The 25000-nt window shown below is 36.9% G+C and overlaps 1 protein-coding gene across 3 annotated transcripts in view; it reads right to left on the bottom strand.

Annotated features, from left to right (window-relative positions):
• cacna1ea (calcium channel, voltage-dependent, R type, alpha 1E subunit a) overlaps window positions 1-25000 on the bottom strand; it is a 111635-nt gene that overhangs the window by 14492 nt on the left and 72143 nt on the right. For all 3 annotated transcript variants that reach the window (XM_083555194.1, XM_083555193.1, XM_083555195.1), the window contains 20 exons: window positions 23123-23212; window positions 22218-22427; window positions 21870-21982; window positions 21078-21190; window positions 20656-20787; window positions 19437-19506; window positions 19112-19229; window positions 18151-18218; window positions 16875-16966; window positions 12121-12897; window positions 11051-11241; window positions 9146-9254; window positions 8806-8935; window positions 8355-8414; window positions 6657-6763; window positions 4275-4371; window positions 3010-3170; window positions 2691-2828; window positions 2059-2260; window positions 497-661 (listed from right to left, as the gene is read on the bottom strand). In XM_083555194.1, the coding sequence (XP_083411320.1) occupies window positions 497-661; window positions 2059-2260; window positions 2691-2828; window positions 3010-3170; window positions 4275-4371; window positions 6657-6763; window positions 8355-8414; window positions 8806-8935; window positions 9146-9254; window positions 11051-11241; window positions 12121-12897; window positions 16875-16966; window positions 18151-18218; window positions 19112-19229; window positions 19437-19506; window positions 20656-20787; window positions 21078-21190; window positions 21870-21982; window positions 22218-22427; window positions 23123-23212 (3143 nt within the window). The remainder of the gene's footprint in view (window positions 1-496; window positions 662-2058; window positions 2261-2690; window positions 2829-3009; window positions 3171-4274; window positions 4372-6656; window positions 6764-8354; window positions 8415-8805; window positions 8936-9145; window positions 9255-11050; window positions 11242-12120; window positions 12898-16874; window positions 16967-18150; window positions 18219-19111; window positions 19230-19436; window positions 19507-20655; window positions 20788-21077; window positions 21191-21869; window positions 21983-22217; window positions 22428-23122; window positions 23213-25000) is intronic.

Genomic DNA, 25000 nt, shown 5'->3' with positions numbered 1-25000 from the left:
GATTCTAGCTCAGCTCTATCTTAGCTTTATCTTTGCTCTGTCTCTGCTCTATTCCAGCTCTATCTGTTCCATATCTGCTCCATCTTAGCTTTACCTGCTCTATCTCAGCTCTATGTCAGCACTATGTCTGCTCTATCTCAGCTCTATTTCTGCTCTGCCCCTTCTAGCCGAGCTCTATCTTAGCTTTATCTTTGCTCTATCTCTGCTCCATATCAGCTCTATCTGTGCTCGTTCTGCTCTATCTAATCACTATCTATGCTATATCTGCTCCAGCTGAGAGATCTTCCTGGTCTGTAAGAGTTTCCATTTAACGGCCATTTCTGAACTGATGTTCTGATGTTTTATTCAGTTTATCTGTTTTATTTTGGTTTGAAAAAGAAACATGCTATTAATGCACGTGTGTGTTGTGTGTGTGCATGTGTGTGTGTGTGTGTGTGTGTGTGTGTGTGTGTGTGTGTGTGTGTGTGTGTGTGTGTGTGTGCATGTGTGTGAGTACCTTCATCATGAGCACGATGGTGTTGAGTGTGATCATGGTCAGCACCGTGTACTCAAACGATGGCGAAACCACAAAGTGCCACAGTCGATACTGGAACGTGTGGCGGTTCTGTGGCATGTAGCGCGTTAGTGGCTTAGCACTGATGGCGAAGTCGATACATGCCCTCTGAACCATACACACACACACACACACACACACACACACACACACACACACACACACACACACACACACACACATGACAACATTTAAAAGAAAGAAGAATATCAAAACAACATCAACAATATCAGTTTCTGACAACTTTTTACTTTCACTAATTACATCTTTACACAAAAATTTCTACTTCTTAGGAAGTTATTTTCAAAACTGCCTCTTTACTTCAGTTTAATCTATATGGTGAAATGTAATTTTTTTTTCTTCTTATGCACCAGTTTCAATCCATCAACCTATTTCCTGTCATTGCGCATCTACCACTGGTGTATAATTTCCTGGTTTTCACACACCACAGACACAGGCTAGTTTACGAAGCTAACAATGAGCAAGTCAGAAGGCAATGGTTACCGTGAATGAGTCAAAGGGAGTCATGATCACATGATCATCATATTTTCTCTGCTTGTGTTCTATATGGTGGATGTTTAGCCTGGAAAAATATTTCACCATGTTTTGTTAAAATATAAATAAATATATATTCAGAAGGGGCGACAACTTTTTTTTTTAATGCAACACACTTTTATTGACAACATCCTTTCCTTAATCGGATAAAAAAAAAAAATAAATCCACCAAAAAATAATTAATAAACATTAAATAAACATTTGATTTACTAAGGTGCCAAGTCTCAAATCAGCATTAAAATCTGCCATGATGCAAACAATTAACCCTCTGGGCATTTTTCTTTCCTCATAACGGTAAGAGCAATACATCATTCTAATCTGTAAAGGGTCTCCCTTTATTGTATACACTCATAATAACAACAAAACGCTGTGCTTTTGCAAAATAAAGAAAACATACAAGTTGCACGTTTGTCATCTCTCTTCACAGACACATAAATTAAACAACCAGAATCTTAGTGAATTCTCGACCCACAGACATAATAAATATACAAATAAAAAAAGCTTTTAAATAAACCAAGTTACATAGAAAACATATATTCTCTGATTATGAGATCAGTATGAAAGTTAAAAGAGGTACAGATTCTCTGGTATCACCTCGTAAACGTCCATGTAGAAACATAGCAAAGGTTCCATTTGATGTTCTGATGATTTATGTAATTTAAAACACTTACTTTAAATAAATTATTTAGTAAATTAGTAATTTTATTTAAAAAAATTACAAGAATATTTTGGTAATGGGTACTTTTAACTTGAGGCTTTCAAAACATAGGTATCTGTACTTCTACTTAAGTGAAGCACGTGTGTATTTTGCCACCTGTTTGTGTGTGTGTGTGTGTGTGTGTGTGTGCATGTATCTGTGTATCTTTTTGTCAGTGTATGTATGTGTACTGTATGTATTGGTGTGTGTGTGTGTGTGTGTGTGTGTATGTGTATGTGCACATGTGTTTCACCTCGTTCTTCTCCAGGCTGCACTCCTCCATCATCTTGTCTCCTTGCTCCTGGAAGGTGATGATGATCAGAGCCACAAAGATGTTGACAAAGAAAAACGGAAAAACCACAAAATAAATGACGTAGAAGATGGACATCTCCATCCGATTCCCCCGACTCGGACCCTGATTCTCATCTGTCACGTCCACTGAGTGCTGTAGAACTCTGTTTTACACACAGACACACACACATCAGTATGATAATATAATAGTGATTATGATAACCATTCATAATACACTATTTCAGAATTTCGGATCGAGGTTTGCCACTGATCCAAAATTCACATAAAAAACAAAAAACAAAAAAATTTTTTTTATATAATAATAATAATAATAATAATAATAATAATAATAATGATAAAAATAATAATAATAATAATAATACCTTGTAAAAATAAATAAATATACACATTGTTATTAAGTCCTGCCCTCCTTGGTTAATGTTGTTGTCATGAAGCGTAAATGAAAGATAAAGGAGGTGGTAACTGTCAATAATATGCAAAAACACACACACACACACACACACACACACACACACACACACACACACACACACACACACACACACACACACACACACACACACACACACTTACTGAGGCCAGCCTTCTCCTGTAGAGACAGTGAAGAGTGTGAGTAACGCCCAGATCACGTTATCATAGTGAAAATCGTGCCTCTTCCACTCACGTTTCTTCACCTCCTTCTTATCTTTGTTGTAGTCGATGTAATAACCCCTGAAATGCAAACACACACACACACACACACACACACACACACACACACACACACACACACACACACACACACAGCAGGTAATGCAGGTTACAGCAGGTGTTTCAGTAAGGACAGCTAAAGCGTGATGTTGTGTGGAAAAGTCACATGTGTGTGTTTCACATGTGTGTGTGTAAGACGTACTGACAGTCCTTCTCCGTGTCCTTGGACCCGTCAGTGCAATAGAAGAACTTTCCCTTAAAGAGCTGCACGGCGATGACGGCGAAGATAAACATGAAGAGTTTATAGACGATGAGGATGTTAAAGACGTTCTTCAGAGATGTCACCACGCAATCAAACACCGCCTAGACACACACACATATACACACACACAGATACACATACACACACATTAACACATATAGATAGATAAAGACACACACACACACACACACACACACACACACACACACACACACACACACACACACACACACACACACACACACATATATCAGGGCTGTCAATCAATGAAAATCACATGATTTTTTTCTTTTCTAAATGTACCTTAAATTAATACTTTTCAAGTTTGGAAAACTTTAATCAACATGCGCATGGACGAATAGGGATGCTTTTTTGCAAATTTAAGGTTATTATTAGTGAAACCAAACTCAACATAGAGTATGAAGACAAAATATTCTTGTAAATGTTCTAAAGTAATTATAGTGTTTTAAATGACGTAAATCATCAGGACACCAAACAGAACGTTCGCCATGTTTCCACACGGACGGTTTTAATTGCCGAATATGAGCATCATGGTGGATTTTGGTGCTGATTTGAGACTTGCCGCATCAGTAAAACAAATGTTTGGTGATTACGTTTTTTTTCTGAGTAAAGAAAAGATGTCAGGAATAAATGTGTGTTGCGTTGAAGGTTTTAATTTTACTTTTTTTATATTCATTTATTTATATTTTTTATAAAAATGTTTCTCAAATGTTTGCTGAATTAATCGCGTGTTAATAAAATTAGTTCCGTTAAAATACATTTGCGTTAATGCTGACGTTGTCAACATTGACAGCTCTAATATGTATATATATATACACACACACACACACACACACACACACACACACACACACACACACACACACACACAAAACATTCACATCATACACACACATACACAGTATATACAGTATGTACAGTATCCCTCAAAAGTGAGTATACCTCTTACATTTCAGCAACCATTTGATTATATATTATAATATAATATAATATATTATAAATTGTCACTTTTGTGAGATACTGTACTTGACTAAATGTCTTTATATGTTATATTTTGTTTATATGTTTATTTATAAATGTAATAAAAGTATTTATTTATTTAAAAATTGTAGTTAAAATGTATTTCCTGTATATTTATTTCTTTTTAAACATTGTTCCTGACAGGCCCCGCCCCTTTTGCTTACCTTTAGTTTAGGAAGTCGTTTTATGGTCTTCAGTGGCCGAAGCACTCGCAGCACTCGCAGGGACTTGATGGTTTTAATGTCTCTTCCTTTATTATTCCTGTAGGACACACACACACACACACACACACACACACACACACACACACACACACACACACACACACACACACACACATACACACACACACACACACACACACACACACACACACACACACACACACACACACACACACACATATGCACTCAATCAGATGCTCATTATTATTATAATTTTTTTTATGTTAGTAAATTGTGAAACACACACACACACACACACACACACACACACACACACACACACACACACACACACACACACACACACACACACAAATGTAGGAAGTGTGTTTTTACCCCAGTACATTCCTGGCAGAAGAAGGGGGAGGAGCCACAATCCCACAGGAACCAACCAACCAACAAACAAACAAACAAACAAACAAACACATAAACAACCGTAAACAGACTAGAGCTCTGCGTGTGTGCAGTGTGTGTGTCAACACAAAGTATAAACGTAAAAACACATCACACACACACACACACACACACACACTTAACATTTAACCTCTTTCTTATTAACTCACAAATGAGGAATTTCGCAATCACAAAGTGGATTCAAACCGAATGAAGTATAAAAAATTACACTGTATATTACTCAATATATTTTTTACAAAAGCCCAAAATATATATGTAATGAATAAATAAACAAAACCATGTTTTAATGTTGACTTTAAGGCTACAAGCTAAAATAAAAAATAAGCTAAAATAATTAATTAAAACAAAAAAAGTGAATAAGAAAAATGGAACAATCCAGCAGGGGGCAGACAACCACAGTTAAACAAACCACAGTTAAATATCATTCCAACATTTAAACTGGTGTCTTATAATTTGATGAATTCATTTCTGAGTAGATCTGAAGCACCATAAAATCCAAGTATGGAGTAGTAAAAATTATTACTAAGAATAAATCCTTACATGATAAAGAAATTTACACGGGTTGTAAATTTGACAGTTGAACTGTTGAACTGTTTAATAAGCATTAATCCTCCTTCACAAATCCGCACACTCTAAACTTTACATTCACCTAAAATACTGATCCCCCCTTTTTTGCCACTAATACTTTCAAGTTAACGAATATGAGGTTTGTTTTCTGTAATATAATAAGTTTTAAGATGCACAGAACTATTACTACTCTCATTATCCATAATCAGAAAATGCAACAAACCAGCAAACAAGCATTAATCAAAAATGTAAGCTATGCCCTTGGGGCAGGAAACACACTGCTCTATGCTTGAGGTGATTACAAAGTTGCCAGATTTTTTTTTTTTTTTTTTTAAAGAAACACTTCATGGCCTTGTCTTTTAGCAGATAATTTAAATGAAGACAATTTTTTTGGGATAAAACTGATTTTGGAAAAGAAAATAGCAGTTTATGTATAATACTAAAATACCATATATAGTAATATAATGTACAGAACACTTTATATAAATAAATGTAATATAAATATGAGGAAAAACATGAAAAATAAGGATTATGGTGTGGATGCTACAGTGACCTACATAAATGCTGAGGAAAAAATTTTATGTATTTTTTCCAAATTTATTTCAGATCATTTCAGGTTTTTTGTGTGGATTTTGAGTTGTTTGTTAAGTCTATCAAAACCTGTCAACCCTGATGTAAAAGTCCATTTAAAACTCACTAAAATAGCGCTAGGTCGTGTGCTGGAGACTGGATGTTATTTTATCTCTGTCTTTTACAGGGTTACTCTAAAAATTCATTAAATATCAGCCTGTAGCATTTATAAGGTATGTGTCTGTGTGTGTGTGTGTGTGTGTGTGTGTGTGTGTGTGTGTGTGTGTGTGTGTGTGTGTGTGTGTGTAAGAAAGATAATATCTTGAATTCATTTAATTTGAGGCTTTGTGTTCAAACGTGATCTATAATATAAACTTTGTGTGTTAATAAACAATGTATTTGGTATTGGTTTGTGTCTGTATAATATATATATATATATATATATATATAGATAGATAGATAGATAGATAGATAGATAGATAGATAGATAGATAGATAGATAGATAGATAGATAGATAGATAGATAGATAGATAGATAGATAGATAGATAGATAGATAGATAGATAGATAGATAGATAGATAGCAGGAGGTTTGTCCAAACTTTCTGCTTCAGTGTTTTTCTTTATTTATGTATATTATTTAAAATTTTTAAAGGCACTGAAATTATGACAGAACAAATATGGAAATATGTAGTCAACATAAACATATTAAATAACCAAAAGTATGTTTTATGTTTTCGATTCTTCAAAGTAGCCACCATCAAACACTCACGTCAGAGCAAATGCCACCAGTGCTCCTACAACCACAATGAAATCCAGAATGTTCCACAGATCACGAAAATAAGAGCCATCATGAAGGATCAGGCCCTGCTCGATCATCTAGACACACACACACACACACACACACACACACACACACACACACACACACACACACACACACACACACACACACACACAAACACACACACACACATTAGTAATATGTTAGTAATATGTAAAAGTTATGGTATAAGAGTATAAGTAAAAGTATAAGTGTTGCTCAGGGTTGGTAAAGTGTAAGAGATACTCAGTGTTGTTAAGGTGTAAAATGTACTCAGAGTTGGTAAGGTGTAAGAGGTAGTAAGGGGTGGTAAAGTATATGAGTTAGTCAGGGGTGGTAAGGTGTAGGAGTTAGTCAGGGGTGGTAAGGTGTAGGAGTTAGTCAGGGGTGGTAAGGTGTAGGACTTAGTCAGGGGTGGTAAGGTGTAGGAGTTAGTCAGGGGTGGTAACGTATACTAATTAGTCAGGGGTGGTAAAGTATACGAGTTAGTCAGGGGTGGTAAGGTGTAAGAGATACTCTGGGGTGGTAAAGTGTAAGAGTTAGTCAGGGGTGGTAAGGTGTAAGAGATACTCTGGGGTGGTAAGGTATAAGAGTTAGTCAGGGGTGGTAAGGTATAAGAGTTAGTCAGGGGTAGATGGTATAGGAGTTAGTCAGGGTCGGTAAGGTGTAAGAGTTAGTCAGGGTCGGTAAGATGTAAGAGATACTCTGGGGTGGTAAGGTATACGAGTTAGTCAGGGGTGGTAAGGTATAAGAGTTAGTCAGGGGTAGATGGTATAGGAGTTAGTCAGGGTCGGTAAGGTGTAAGAGTTAGTCAGGGTCGGTAAGGTGTAAGAGTTACTTAGGGTTTTTAGGGTGTTAAAGTTACTTAGGGTTGTTAAGGTGTAGGAGATACTTAGGGTTGGTGAGGTGTAAAAATTAGTCAGGGGTGGTAAAGTGTAAGAGTTAGTCAGGGGTGGTAAGGTGTAAGAGTTACTTGGGGTTGGTAAAGTGTAAGAGTTAGTCAGGGGTGGTAAAGTGTAAGAGTTAGTCAGGGGTGGTAAGGTGTAAGAGTTACTTGGGGTTGGTAAGGTGTAAGAGTTAGTCAGGGGTGGTTAAGTGTAAGAGTTAGTCAGGGGTGGTAAGGTGTAAAAGTTACTTAGGGTTTTTTAAGGTCTAAAAGTTAGTCAGGGTTGTTAAGGTATAAGAGATACTCAGGGGTGGTAATGTGTAAAAGTAACTTAGGGTTGTTAAGGTGTAAAATTAACTAAGGGTTGGTAATGTGTAAAAGTTAATCAGGGTTAGTAAGGTGTAAAATTTACTTAAGGTTAGTCAACAAGTTAAATATTACCCAGAAAAACTCTGGGTTAGTAAAAGTTAATTGCTACTCAGAGATACCTAGGGTCAGTAAAACTGTTTCACTCAGATCGTCCTGGTCTGTTAAAGTTTCATTCTTTAAAAGAGTTAAATATTCATCAGAGATACACAGGGTTAGTTGGGGTGTAAAATCTCAGGTAAGTTTTAAGATTTCAGCCATGCCACTCAACACTAGTTGAAGCATTTAGATTGGTCTGGGATTAGGATATATATAGATATGTACATATATTTTTTGTTTGTTTTAATATTTACTAGCTTTTAACAATTGATAATGGGTAGTTGAGACTCTCTCACCTTAATTATCATTTCAAATGTAAAAACTCCAGTGAACACGTAATCAAAGTAGCGCAACACCTGTTGGAGGAAACATCATGAAGCAGAATAAATAGGAGTTACAGCCTACAAGCACGCTAAACAAAGACCATCATCCATCATCTCTGCACATTAACACCGTTCGCTTCATTCGCTGCAAATAATGAAATGAAATGAAATGAATAGCCGACATTAGCGCGCTAAATATAACCCCAACAATGATTGTGTCCTAGCGCTGCCCTGGTTCATTTCATCCAAATGGTAATTTGCCCCCACAAAATCATAATGAATGCTTAATACATTTCTCTGTTGGTCTGAAGGTTTCGTGATGGATTCCTAAATAATCAGACCTGACTGTCTTTATGCAGTTATTGGACTCTGAGGTTTTTACCTGACCTATCTTAAATTATAAATACGATAATAAAAGCTTTACTTTATTCCATCCTGAGTTTGTAGCCACTGGATCTTCAGCCGCCAGAGCGATACTGCTTGCAGCAATGACCAACAGGATACACATTTCAAAATAACGCAGATTGACCACATAATGGCACGCCCTGCGAATCCTGAGTGGCATAGAAAGACAGAAAATGAGAAAGAGAGAGAGAGAGAGAAAGAGAGAGAGAGAAAGAGAGAGAAAGAGAGAGAGAGAGAGAGAGAGAGAGAGAGAGAGAGAGAGAGAGAGAGAGAGAGAGAGAGAGAGAGAGAGGGAAGTTAAAAGGGTTCTGTACAAACTGTTCAATGTTAATTCTGTCATAATTGTAGCAAGTTCTTACGGATTGTGTGGCTTAAAGATGAACATGCTGTCTGGGGGAGTTCTTGAACGATTTGCTGCTTCCTCGTCGTCCTTCTCCGATTTTGATGCCTCCAGAGCTTTATTTTTTGCTGCGGCACAAAAAAGAATTTTCATAATCCCCTGCAATGATGTTCAATTTCATTCCTTTAATTGGCCTCTGAAATCTTATGAAACTCATGAGACTCATGAGATTATATATATCTATCTCACAAAAGTAAGTACATCCCTTGTAAGCAACCATTTTAGTAAATCATCTCAAAGGGAGAATACTATAGAAATAAAACTTGGATATATTTTAGAGTAGTCAATGTGCAGTATAGCAGTACAGGACATTTACTGTGCTTTAAAAATAACTCTGAACATACAGTAATTATTGTCTAAATAGCTGCCAACAAAAGTGAGTACACCCTAAGTGATAGCTGTACATCATGTTCATGTTTTTGTCTGCTTGATAAGACCATACAAATTTGTGTATCCTGTATTAAAGCCGTTACAATTTGGTGCTTTAAATACAATTGTCTCATACTGACCACTGGATTTTCAACATGGCAGCTCATAGCAAAGACCTCTAAGGATTTGGGAATTAGAATTGTCGCTCTCCAATTGATGGCCTAGGCTGTAAGAAGGTTTTCTAAGACAGGTTCAACTCAGAAAAAAGGCCTCGCAAAGGGTCCATCAAAGAAGTTGAGTCCTCAAGCTGTGTGTCAGGTGCAGAAATCAGATAAAAAAAAAAACAGATGCATGAGTAATGCTAGCATTGCTTTAGAGGTTGCAGAAGCGGAAGGGCCTCTTGTCAGGGCTCAGATCATATGCCGCGCACTGCAACAAGCCAGTTTGCCTGGCAGTCTTCCCAGAAGGAAGCCTCTTTTGAAGCTGGCTCACAAGAAAGCCAGCAGACAGTTTGCTCCAGACAACCTGTTCAAGAGCATGAATTACTGGAACCATGTCCTGAAGTCTGATGAGATTAAGATAAACTTGTTTGGTTCAGATGGTGTCCAGCATGTGAGGAGTACCAAAAAGGTTTCGCCTTGCATCATGGTCTGGGGCTGCATGAGTGCTGCTGGTACTGGGGAGCTATGGTTCATTGAGGGAAACATCGACTCCAACCTGCACTGATATTCTAAAGCAGAAGATGATGCCCTCCCTTTAGAAACTGGGCTGACTGGCAGTTTTCCAACATTATAACAACCCCAAACACTGAAGGTTGCTGAAGGTAAAGATGATGTAGTGGCCAAGTATGTCTCCAAACCTGAACCCTATTGAGCACCTGTGGGGCATCCTAAAGGAGAAGGTGGAAAAATGCCATGGGTCTAACATCCAGCAGCTATGTGATGTAATTATGGAGGAGTGGAAGAGGATCCCAGCAACAACCTGTGCAGCTCTGGTGAATTCCATGCCCAGGAGGATTAAGAGAGTGCTACAAAATATTGACACTTTGGACACAGTAAAATGTTGACTTAGGGTATACTCACTTTTGTTGCCAGCTATTTAAATGGCTGTATGTTGGGTTATTTTTAGAGGACAGTAAATCTGTACCGCTATACAAGCTGCACATTGACTACTGTAAAATATATCCAAGTTTTATTTCTATAATATTATCCCTTAAGAATATATAATAAAATGGTTGCTGAAATGTAAGGGGTGTACTCACTTTTAACAAAATCTGTCATGGTGCACACATCCGGCGATTAAATCCGTCCGTGTGGAAACATAGCAAAAGTTCCGTTTGGTGTCTGGATGATTTATGTAATTTAAATCACCAAATTACATTTACAAGGATATTTTGTCTTCATGCTCTATCTTGAGTTTAGTTTCACTAATAATAAACATATATGTGTTTACATATATATGTGGGATTTCGATTATATGTTTGTTTATCTTGTACTTGTAATAGTGGAGAGCTCCAATCCCACTGTGGTGTCCGTGTCTTCAATCACCACATTGGTGCTCAGAGATGTTTTGTCTTGGTTGTTGTTGTTTTCTCCCTCAGTAGTGGCCTTGCAAGTGACTGCAGACACCAGTGTTGTGCTGTCTGTGATTTGGAGTGTGGCCGGCTCGGAGTCCGTGGCCAGATCTCTGCAGGACAAACCCATATACAGTGTAGGAGCCGTTAACATACACACGTCTGGTGTACAGCAAGGTGAAATGATCATATTTGACACAATCATGACCATAAATACACTGTGATACAGCAATTCCTCCATCCTCCACAGGTTTTTTATGTGTTAAAAATCTGCCAGTTTGTCCTATTTGTTTTTTTAAACGTGGTGTTGCTTTGAGTGTCACAACACTGACAGAGCAGATATGAACACACAGTCTGGCTCTATTTCATAACTGTCTGACTGCCAAACTTACAGCCCACTGTGTCTCTCTCTCTCTCTCTCTCTCTCTCTCTCTCTCTCTCTCTCTCTCTCTCTCTCACACACACACACACACACACACACACACACACACACACACACACACACACACACACACACACACATACACACTCACACAGAGCTACAAAGAAAAACACATTTCTTCTGTTAAACCTTATCTGGTTCATATGCTGTGGGTACTATTATTAAACACATCAAACAGATTGTCATTTCCAGGACTGCTTTGGAAAATATTTAAAATATTAAGACATATTTTATTCAAGCAATTCTTATATCTTTTCATGTTAGCTAAAAGCAATCTAACACATGACCTAAATAATATATATATATATATATATATATATATATATATATATATATATATATATATATATATATGTATATATATATATATATTAATGCAGTTTTTTGCGATTTTTTATCGTTTCCATAGCAACAGCTTACATACGTTTTACGTTTTCTTACATTATAGTAGCTACAAACACTCAGTCTTTTATAACTTATGTTAATAAAATAAAATAAAAAACCTCAACTTTTTATGTTTCTGAGAATTGACAAAGAAGCATGAACTCACCGATCCTCAGTGGTCTTTTCCTCTTTACTGACACCTCCATCGTTGATGCTTTTTTTCTCCTCCTCTTCCTCTTCTTCATTTCTCGTCCTCCGTTCCGGGCTAGTTAAGCGGCTGCGTTCGCCTGCGTTCGTCTCATCGTGGCGTTTATGGTGTGTTTCTGAGTTCCTGGGTTTGCCATGTTTGCTGTATTTACGTGTCCCTCGTTGTCGCCGCTCCCCGTTCGGCCTCCGGACGCTCAAGTGGTTTTTATCCTGAAATTCCTCAGAGGGTACCTGGGCATTTTCGATGTTCTGCTCTTCCTTCGCCGCTTCCAGAGGATCCAGAAGCTCCAGAGTGGTGCTGATCCGGGTCTGTGTGGTATTTTGGCAGGAATCTTTGGTGTCTGGTGAGTTTTGCGGTTCCGGAGGATCCGGCAGCGCAACAGAGACGTTCTGCTCCTCCATGGATGGCTCGAGAGACTCCAAAGGGTCGAGAGCGGAACTGATCTCCAGTGAGTGAGGGTTCTCGGAGGAGTGTTCTTGTGTCCGGTGGTGGCACATCGACGAGCCGTAAAGGATTTCCCGGCTGGACGTTTGGCGATGGCGGCGGAGCTGGCTGGTCCTCTGCTCCCACACGGACATGGTCAGACGCCTGCGTCTTTCTCTCCTGGACATGAAAGAGCGAGAGGAATTGAGTGGAGGAGCGTCACTGAAACTGTCCGACTCCTCCAGAGAGAAAGCCGTGCGGCCGCGGTGGATCAGCACGCGCTTCCTGTACAGATACGGTCGTCTTCTCCTCCTGTGGGAGAAAAAAACAAACAGAAATAATTGTCAGCAAGGAGAAGTAACAATGCAACAATCCAAATCTCTCTTAATTTACAAACTACATGCTTCTCACTTGATTTCCTTTTCATGTGGGCTTAAACGCAATTTAAACGAATGACACTAATGACGGTACTAATGGTGTATTTTTTTATGTGTTTACTGTATGAGCCATAAAACCCTTTCTAAACGTGACCAGTTATATTTTAAAGCCAATTCTGTTTCTGTTGCTCTCAGAGTCATTTCAGGACACATTGTAGAAAGGGTCATGTGATCTGATGCTGTAAAACCCAGCAGACTAAAACCATTAGGATGGAAATAAAATTAATATTAAAAAAAACAAGCTAATATACAAGAGTCTGTTTAAGATGGAATAACAATAATATAAGCATTTGAAGAATTATTAAATAATAAATAAATCAACCGAAGCTGATGTTAAAGCAATAATCAGATTTGGAACAAAAAAAGTGACAGTGAGGTGAAAGATTTGAGAATCAGAATCGAACAGAACGAGCAGACTGAGTTGTTTACTTACTGGCTCTTGAACTCTTGTTTGGTCCGTTTAATCAATGAGCAATTGGTTTGAAAACAAGACATTAGTGCTTTTGGAACAAAGACAAAAACACACCCAGTGCAACACAGTCCAAAAGGCATCAGAGCACTCGACTTAACATTAGTCATAGTGACTGTCGTACTCGACTCTGCGATTAAGCCCAATTTAAATTTTTGTTTATTTGCAAGAAATAAAATGCATCTCAGAGTCTAAAAGTGGGCAGAAACATAAACAGGTTAATAAACCAAACTTTTTATTTTGCATCAAAAATGATCTTTCGGTTAAGATAATAATCTTCTGATTGGTTGAAAATCATTTGTCTAAATATGAATAAAATGACTAACAGTGTTTTTTCAGTATACTTAAACTCATAAGTGACACTTAGCTAAGCCACACCCCTTGTATAAATAGCTGTTAAGTCCCACACCCTCTAATTTCTTCTTTGTATTTCAACAGGCGTTATCCTCCGCAGATTGCTCCAACTGATGCTTTAGTTAAGCCACACCCCTGAATTTTATTAATAGTCGTTAAACACTGCCTCCTGATTTCTTACTTATATATAAAGACATATATCCTCCTCAAATTGATTCAACTGACTCTTAGCTAAGCACCACCCTATCTTGCTGTATTAATAGGTGTTAAGCCCCACCCCCTTTTATTTCCCTATTATGTCCGAAGAAGTTTATTATTATTTATCCTAAATTTGCTCCAACTGACTCGTAGCTAGACCATGCTCTGGTTCATTGTATCTGGAGATGCTCTCTCGCCTTTGCATTCTTTCTCATATATAAGTCCCATATCTTTATCAAATAGCTTGAAATGTTCCTTAGCTAAGCTCCACCCCTTTGGATATGAGCAAGATCCATATTTTTACATTTTTGCTTGCATATTATGATTTATGATATTCAATTTGATATCATCATTAAGATTCAGAAATCAGAATCAGAATATTGTATTGATCCTACAAGGAAATTGTTGAAATCCCAGAGGGAAATTGTTGATAAGAAGCAGATTATTACCCTTATTATTCTTATTACTTAACCAGAGAAGGCAGGGAATATCAAACCCACAGAATGAAGTAATACACTCAGAGACAAGTGCTATTCGCCCTTTACTGAATACATGAGTTTACTGATGCATTTGATTAGTTTATATAACTGACAGGGAAGCCTGAGTATGCCCCTCCCACTCAGAGACCACGCCCAAGTTTACCTTGATAAAAAGCGTAATGAGTTAAAAAAAAAAAAAGGTCAAATTTATCTGTGTATTTCTACAGATTGCATTTTTTCTAAAACGGGATGTAAACGTTCACTGGTTTTGGTCTGTGTGACTGAGCCGCCAAAGCATCACATGACAACAGGATGAATGTAGCATTAGATCAGGTGCAACATGTACAATCATTTTTTTCACATGTTAATAAGACAGTAGAAGAAAACACAGAACATATAAAACATTTATAAATGGAATTCTTACGCAAAAGCACTAACACACACATACTCACACAAACACATACACGCACACACACTCACAAAAAACACAAAACAAGAGAAAACAACATCCTGAATTATTTTCTTTTCTTTTTATTGAAGTTATCAGTGTCGTGCTGATTTAAGAAAGCATGCGCTCATTTATCATCCTTTTTTTTTACTTTTTCATTCGTTCTTTTTTTTTTCGAGCAAGTTCAGACATGCATCCGAACGGCACTCGTGCAAAAAAGGAATAAAGATTTTAAAGTTTTGACCTATCAGATTGCTGCTGCATTCTCAACTGACAAGATGCAAAAAAAAAAGTTTGCATTCTTTGCATTCCCCTCCCCGACCCCTCCACCTGATGTCATTCAGACCAACCGATGCGTTCTGACACTGAGGTCCGAAGCACATATACTATTCAAATACCACAACTTACACATTACAAAAATGCAACAGCGACGGCCTTTTCTCCTTTCACATTTGTTCACTCTGAGAATGTGAAGTTTTGCGGTTAGCACATGCTCAGGTGATAAAACTACAGTCATGCAGTGCTTTCTTTACACCAACCATGCACGTGTGTGTATGTGTGTATTGTATGAGAAAGAGAGGTATATTTTTGTAGTTTCAGGGTCCTCCCACTCCTATGTTCGAAAGCTTTCGTTCAATTTATAATTAAATAAACCAAATCTTTCAATAAATGTTGGTCTGAGGTGCAGGTAAAGCTGGAAATACCCAAAACAACTGATTTAACATCATTATAACAGTAGCAAGTGGAAGTGACTTGGTTATAGTCCAATTTAGTTTCTTATTTCGTGTCATAAAATTATAATAAAGCAAGTTTCATTTAAATTGCTTTAAGTTGAAACTTGAAAGAATGTCTAGTTTTATTGGCAAACAGAAAATGTGCTTAAAAAGCACCTGACTTATCCAGCATATGTTTTTTTTCCGCAGACTGTTTCCACAAATTTATTGGCATCCAAATTTTTGGAGGCCTTTCATCCGGCAGTTGTGCCGATCCAAGCGTTTCTCTATACTTGAACTAGGAGACCCAAACCTGTTTCAGCATGTACATACAGTAACGCCAGCTCCATGAAGATATGCTTTACATGGGTTGGAATGGAAGATCTAAAGTGGTCTTCAATAAAGTTCTGAACTCAACCTTACTGACCATCTTTGGGATGTTTTGGAATGCTGAGTGCACGCTAGGCTTCCTCACCTACCTCAGTATTATAGCTTCATTTAGCCAAAGAACAAACTTTGAGAACAATAAATGATTGGGTAAACAAATTAATATGTCTTTTGTGCAGATATTAAATTTACGATACTTTTTTCAGTTTATTGATTTCTGCCTTTTTTGAGGATTATTAAATTATTATTATTTTTTCACAGAAAAAGTGTCCCAGCCAATTATTTTACTTTAGAATTAATAAACAACACAGTGTGAAAGAAACCTATGAATTAATAGTGAGTTGAAATTATTGATTATGTTGTGAGATTTGTGGAAAATTTTGTTGTGAAGTTGAATACGTATAAAACAGATGGTCGATAAAAAACAACGTCAAAAAAGCGGAACGTTTCAATTGTTCAAATAAACATTTTTAACAAAAATTTGTGGAGGATTAGCGAAGCTCTAACGATGGATTAGCGCATACCACATTCCTATTAAGTCGATCCAAACAGAATTATAGACAGATCATAATCAGGCACCAGACGAATCCACACTGTCTCTATCTCCGTCCCAGATAATACCCCGGCTAACGCTTTGATTGAACCTTAAAGGAACTCCTCGGCTACTTTTTAACAGTGCACATGTCCTGTTTCTAACTAAACCAGTGACAGCAGTAAGAACTAAGCACACTAGTAGACGATGTTGGGGTTAGTCGTGTTAGTCAGTAGGTGGCGAACAAGCTGGGCTGAACTCCGCCCACTTACTCTGAGGAGATGAAGGAGGACATGGGGCCGACCTCTTTTGCTTTCTGCAGAGCATGTTTCTGATTAAACGCTGCCTCTTCCTCCTCTTCATCCTGTACACAAATGACAGAAAGTAAGTATACATACTTATGTGTTCATGATCCTAAATATGCTAACAATCCTTATTTTTAGGTCACATGACAACACCAGACATTCAGAAGAGTCACAAGAATGTTTAACAAACTACATACACAATGTTTATACCATGGTCAGTGCAAATACTGGATTGTGATTGGCTGGAGGGAAGGTGAAAGTTGGCAGGTAGGTGTTGTTAGTTTTATCAGTGTTTTAAATGAATGTGCTGCTCATAAACAACTAGCACCAGAGCAACATACAGTAACAGTCCCTCACAGAATGACACAGCTATTGTGAATATTTCCTGATAACCATACTGAGCTGTGTACAGTGTGTGTTTGTGTAGCGTTAAACTGGTGGTATCAAAAAGTTTAGAGACTAACAGTGCTAACTGGTGCTATTCTGACCACGTGCATTACCACATCCACAAGTTCATCGTGGACAGCAAGTTGTCTAACTTGCTGTCCACGATGAACTTGTGGATGTGGTAATGCACGTGGTGCTATTCTGACCACGTGCATTACCACATCCACAAGTTCATCGTGGACAGCAAGTTAGACAACAAAGAGCAAACGTGACATTTTGCATGAAACTGGGCAAATTTGCCACGGAGACGATTGACATGACATACGTTTGACATATGGGGATGCTGCAACGAGTCAGGAAAACCTTCAACGAACTCAACCCCCCAAAAATGTTGAAACTATTCAGGAAATTGTGCATGATGTTCGTTGGAGAACAATCCACATGATCTTACTTCCGAACCCACCCTACTCCCAAGATTTGGCACTTGCAGACTTCGCCCTCTTCTTAAAGATGAAGATCCGGCTCAAAGGTTGGCAAAGGAGCACTGCAAATTATGAGTCTGCATCTCTAGTGAGTAGGTTGTATTTTATTTAAATTTTAATCTTTTTGTCATGTTATTAGACACATATTGATTCTGAACTGCTCCAGAGGATGTAGGTGGCACAGTTGCGGTTGTAGTGTAGAGGTTTGGAATTGTCTTAACTTGGTTTCTTGCTTTAGTAAAATGGTATTCACCCTCCATATGTGAAATGCCTCTCTCTCTGTAATGCCATTACTTACCCTAAAACCTGAATAATTCACTCATTTAAATTAAAATAAAATACATGTTCTGGTTAAAAATAGCAGATGTTGTTACCTTGGTGAGCTCTTGAGCATTGGCCAGATTGTCTACAGCGATAGCCAAGAAGACGTTCAGTAGCGTGTCTGGTAGTTAGGTTAAGGTTTTGGGGTAACGCTGAAAACACAACCATATTTTAAAGTAGAACATGTGTTTATAGACTTTAGAATGGAAGTAAAAACAGAAGAATGGATCTGGAGGATCAACAGCAACACAGAAATTGTTAAATTAGCAATCCTCTGCTTAACTTATGAGTCCAGTGAAACTAAAAATTACCTTTTACATTTTCAGACTTACATTCAGTTGAATGATTCAATTCATTTTGCTCTAAATCATCGATCACAGCTTTAACTTGTCAATGATGGTAAGTGACCATAGTATAAAGTAATAATCCACAGCTATCATATCATATCATCACATCTCATTTTTCAAACTGAGCTTGTAAAGGGGTTAAGAACTTTCCTCAAGTCCACAGCAGTGGTAGCTTGATGGTGCTGGCATTTGAACTCACAACCTTCCGAGCAGAAATCCAACGCCTTAAACTTTGAGCCAGCACCTCCCAACCACGAGCTTCAATGTTCTGTGAAACAAGTTAGTTCCTTTTGTCACTGACATTATAGTAGCTTTAAACACACCTTCATCAACTGGTCTCATTTTGCTCCAAAAAATTGCAGCATGCTCTAGAAAAGCTGTAAAATGTAACCTCATCTATTCTACATTTAATATTCAGTGGATTTGATGGACACCCTTATTCAGAACAACTTAAAGCTAATTTATTTACACAGCTGAGCAGTTGAGGGTTGCAGGCTTTGTTCAGAGGCCCATCAAGGCACCTTAGTGATACTGGGATTTGAACTCTCCACCTCCTGGTCAGAAGTCCTTTTTCCTAAAGATGCAAAGTAAAGCTTAAAGTAATAATAATATTATCTATCAGCCACCTTAAATAAGACATGATGTAAAACCAAGAGATAAAAGATACAGTTTCCAAACAAAGTGAGGACAATGAAGTAAATAGAAGACCACATTCCCGACTTCACTCCACCCTGAGAGCGAATCCCATTGTACATCACTTCATTCCAGTCCTCTCCTGTAAGTATCTAGAATCATGACACAACACAGACAGAATTGTGGTAAAACTGTTACATCCGTTCTGACACTTGTCCAGGTTATAATTCAAGTAATAAAAGCAAAAAAAGAAAAGAAAAGAAAAAATGAAAAACCTAAATTGAATATTGGACCTTTTCTCCAGAGTAATGTGGATACTGAAAAGGGTCAAACATGCATTGTGTGAGTTGGAGTTATACCTGAAACACGGTCATGATTGCAGCTGGAAAGGTATCAAAGTTAGTAGGAGTGAATTCTTCAAAGATGAACCTGAGGGACAAAAAAACCCAGATAAAAATTTAACAAACTGCTTTTACATTGCATCACTTATTAACAAGGTTTTAGTCTCTTTCATACTTATACCTATATGTAAATTGTATGTGGTATGTGTGTATGTGTTTTTTTTACATCACTGTCGCATCACTTCCTGCATTAAGTCAAATTTACAGCAAACTAACATACTAAAACACACACACACACACACACACACACACACACACACACACACACACACACACACACACACACACACACACTATTTCTGATATGAGACTCTTGTTCACACTCTAACTGTGAAGAATTTACTCAGATCTTGTGTTTGTATATCTGACATTACTTAGCCTTGTTGTTCTGATTGCGTTTTGTTAGTTGGCCTGACCTGTTTCTGTTGTTTTTTAGCCAAGGGTTTTTGATTTATCTGCTGTGGATTTAGTAAAGACTACATAACACTTTACGGGTACATGGATGCAACAGGAGAGCCGAAATGGCATTGAGTCCTCTCAGCCCATGGACAACTGATTGTAGATCAGCACCCAAATCAACACAAACATTTTTTTACTGACAAAAATCCAGCTCATGGCCAGCCAGCCTGCTGATGCCCACATCGTTAATTTTTTTGAACAGCAGCTTTGTCAATTCCTCTCCACTGTTTCTCCAGTACTGGAGATGTACTAGTGCCAGTTGCATCCAACTTAATGAAGATTTCAGGAGTTTGACTTAGATGATAAACAACCTCTTGATCAATATTCAAAAGCATTTTACATATGCTGTCATCATTGACCATTTATATGCTCTGGCATAGAGGAGTTGGTGATAAATCCATAATGATCTCAGATTTTGAGCTAATTTATGAGTTGCTCAGTAGCTTGAAAACTAAAATCACACAGGTGCTCATGACATTTCTTACTCTTGGGTGTTTGTAATGTTTTAATGATTGATAACCACACTATTAGTGTCACCCAGAAGAGTATGGGTTCCCATTTTAAGTCTGGTGTCTCTAAAAGTTTCCTTCTCATACTATTTAAGGGAGTTTTTCCTTGCTACAGTCATGCCAGGTAAGACAATGTCAATTGTGGAAAGTTAAAGAAATGAACATGAATTGAATATATAGAGGACTCATTGAATATACAGAGGACTCACCTCCCCCCGAACAACTGCATACCCAGCAGAGCAAACACTACGATGAAGAGGAAGAGGAGGAACAATAAACTGATAATGGACTTCATCGAGTTCATCAATGACACCACCAGGTTCCTCAGGGATGCCCAGTACCTAAAAAGCAAAATGTAGGCACACCTGAGTGGAATTTTCTTCTGGATTAATAAAGTTCTAACTTTTCTGACCTCTTCTCATCTAATTTCATCTCATCTTATCTTTTGGTTAATACTTGGTTGCTCCTTAATCACAACTGAGACAAGCCTTCATGTCTAACTCCACTCATGTTTAGAGAATCTGTCAAAAAATAGCATTCATTGTGCCAATGATTATTTCCCAAACATATCTAGAATAGAATCAGGGCTCCTTTCTTCCTTGTTAGATTATTTGTTTGTTTTGTCTCTCACTTGGTAATTTTGAAGATTCTTAGCAGTCGGAGCGCACGCAACACGCTGATCCCAAAACTCATCCCGGGTCTGAAGAAACTCCAGATCACCTCAAAGATACTGCCAACAATAACCTACACAACATCACATTGAATTAGTATACAGTTATACACAGAGGTGAAAAAAGTAATAAAATATTCTACTCAAGTAAAATGACTGTTTATTTCAATGAAAGTAAAAGTCAAATGTAGCTCATTTAAAATTTAATTGGAGTCAAATGTACAGAGTTCCTTTTTTTAACAGGAAACAATCAAGGGAACAACTTTAAAAATGGCAAAAACAAAATAAATAAATATATTCATTAATAAAAATAAAAAACTACAGTCCATGGCTTGAGTCTAATGTGATTATGCACTTTCACAGCAAAAAAACAAATCTTCTGTTATAATGGCAATTATAATAATGAAGGAAATGACAAATGACAAATTACTGGCATCTGTCTTGATCAACATTTTTGTAAGTATAGCGTTTGTTCTACCCATCAATGCAGTAGATGCAGTAGAATCCGTGGCGTAATTTTCTTTTTTCTTCCCTTGCATTATTTTTATTTATTAATTTTTCGAATGGATATGATTTAAAATGCAACTAAGTGCAATACTTCAAACAAAACATACTTAAGTAAAAGTAAAATTACAGATCAAAGTACACCAAAGTACAAAGTACACCAGAAAAAAATCTATTACAGTATTGTGTGTAAATGTAATTCGTTACTTTCCACTTAGTTGTACACACATACATACACACAAGACTTACTCCAAAGTCGAAGCAGTTGAAGGAGGAGTGGAAGTAAAGTCGAGGGCCAAGACCGTACATCTTAAGGAACATCTCCATCAGGAACAGACCCAGGAACAGAAACTCTGCAAAGACTGCAACACACACACACACACACACACACACACACACACACACACACACACACACACACATTAACCACATATGCCACAATTTTCTTTAAGGTTACAGGCAGGGAGAAATGTGTTTTAAAAATAATAATGGATTCTCTTTTTTATTACAGTGATTATTATTCATATAATTAATTGTTTGTGGTATAACACATTATGCATGTGTGTGTGCATGTGTGTTAGTGTGTAAGTGTAGTACAGAGTAAGTTGGAGAGCCACTCGGGCTGGTTGTGATGAACGATGGCCACACAGATGGTGTTTAAAGCCACGAGGCCCAGCACGGTCCAGTAGAAAGTGTGTGTCTTGACCATACGGCGGACTGAGATACGCAACATCCTCTCTTTCCTCTTGAAATAGGCTGTGGGCCCTCGCTTCACACTTCGGATACTCGCCCTGTTTATCGGCCCACCTGAGAGGCAACAGGTATAAGAAATAAATAAAAAATAAAAACAAATAATAATTAATAATCGATAATAAGTAGTATTATAATATGCTTTATTATAATGAATTAAGTAATCTAATAATAATTATAAAAAAATAATTTATCATGAATCAACTTCCTAAATATAAATGTCAGGAAATTCATTTTTTATTAATTTTTATTTTTTATAAATATGATCTACAAAATAATTGTCATCAAATAAAGCAGGAAATGTGTAGTGTGTAAATTATTTTTTCAGAGCGCAAACACATTAAAACAAATGATACTAAGTAAACAAAACAAAACACAAAATAACCATGAACATAAAACACAGAAACTGATCGTGGATAAAACATGTGTCTCGTTATCAGTGAAATGTAACACACACATGTGACATATTTCATGAAGTGCAGTGGCTTGTGGGAAATGTGGTGTGTGATCCTGACAATGCTTTTTCCCCTTTGACCTGCATTGGACACTTCTAATTTGCAATAATTATTTTTTTTTTTTTGTCTATTTCAAAAAAGTTCTCTATTTACTGGTAATGTATGTGTCTTTACTTGTAGATGTCAGTGTGTGTGTGTGTGTGTGTGTGTGTGTGTGTGTGTGTGTGTGTGTGTGTGTGTGTGTGTGTGTGTTTGGTTGTGTGTTTGTATGTGCATTCATATGTAAGTTGTATTTACCAACAGACACAATATCCACACACTGTTCTTCAGGACCATGACAGATGGTGTCCACTCCCCTTCTCTTAATGGTGGTGGCTCTCTTTAACACTGAGAACAGTGAGAGAACATTATACTCTAATCCCATAATGTCAGGAAAAGAGCCACAGATTAAACTCCAACACATACACTTTCACCTTATGTTACACTAAGGTATTGTTACAGTTATGTTACGGATCTATATTAGGATGTAATGTTATAGTTACATTGAGGGGTTACGTTGCAGTTATTTTACAGATACATTAAGGTGTTATGTTAAAGTTACAGTTACAGAATTATAGTGAGGTATTATGTTACAAAGTTATATTAGAGTTACATTAAGGTGTTTTGTTACAGAATTATAGTGAGATGTTTTGTTACACAGTTATATTACAAAGTTACATTAAGGCATTATGTTACAGAATTATAGAGACGTAATATGTTTAAAAGTCATATTACAGAGTTACATTAAGGTATGTTACAGAGTTATGTTAAGGTGTTATGTCACAAAGTTACATTGAGGCAGAGATGGCAAAAGTACACACATCCTTCACTTTAATAGAAGTACAGACATTCTTTTTAAAAGAGTCCGGTAAAAGTTGAAGTACTGACTATACTTTTTTACTCAAGTTAAATTAGGTGTACTTAAGTAAAAAGTAGTCATTACTACTACCTGTTTTAGTGTCACGCTGAAACTGGATGTCACGTCATTTTAATATTAGATATTAATATTAATTTTCGATTAAAATATTCAATTGCAAATTAATTTTATGATTTAAATTATGATTAATCGCAACTTAATTGCACATTTTTATTCAATCTAAATGTACCTTAAATTAATACTTTTCAAACTTCTATATACTCTAATCAACATGAGCATGAAGACAAAATATTCTTGTCAATGTTCTAAAGTAATTATCGTCTGTTAAATTACGTAAGTCATCGGGACACCAAACAGAACCTTTGCTATATTTCCACATGGACGGTTAATAAGGTGATACCGGAGAAACGAAATATTTGTTTTCAATGTAAATTTGTTTATTTAAAATTAGGCATTTCGAGCTTTCTATTCAAATATTTATTATGTCTGTGAGGCAAGTATTAACTGAGATTCAGTTTAATTGATTTTTATTTACGTGTCTGTGAAGAGAGATGACAGAGACGACAGAGAGCGCCCAATTTTCTGTTTTCATTATTTTACAACAGCATTTTGTTGTTATTACAGTATGATTGTATTGATGTATTGCCCTTATCTGTATGATCAAAAAAGACAGAGTAATTTACATTCATTTTGGCGTTTTGAGGAAAAATTGGCACAAAACACGCCGGCACGTTTGTCAACCCCAGAGGGTTAATTGACAGATGTGAGCATCATGGTCGACATTGTGAATAAACGTATGTTGTATTGAATGTTTTAATTCGCCTCTTTTATATTTATTTGTATATGTTTTTTATAAAAATTGTCATACAGAAATGCATGCTGAATTAATCGCACGTGAATAAAAATTGTGCTGTTAAAATAGATTTTTGTTATTATTTTAATTGTAATATTTGACAGCCCAAATTAATATATTAATAAAAAACGACTTTCAAGTTTTGTGACCTAATGAATGTATCCACACTGAACATCCACCATATAGAACACAAGCAGAGAAAAAAAGATGATGATCCGGAATGTCTCTGTTCTCAGGTCATGTTTACATCGCTGACTCTCTCTGTCTCATCCATGTTAGCCCCATACTTCTTGCCTTCTGATTTGCTTATTGTTAGCTTTGTAAACTAGCCTACGTCTGTGGTGTGTGATAACCAGGAAATGATACACCAGTGGTAAATTGAAAAAGCCGTACAATGACAGGAAAT

This window comes from Silurus aristotelis (genome assembly GCF_946808225.1).
Source record: "Silurus aristotelis genome assembly, chromosome: 11".
Lineage (NCBI taxonomy): Eukaryota > Metazoa > Chordata > Actinopteri > Siluriformes > Siluridae > Silurus > Silurus aristotelis.
This window is presented reverse-complemented; position numbering and strand designations above follow the sequence as displayed.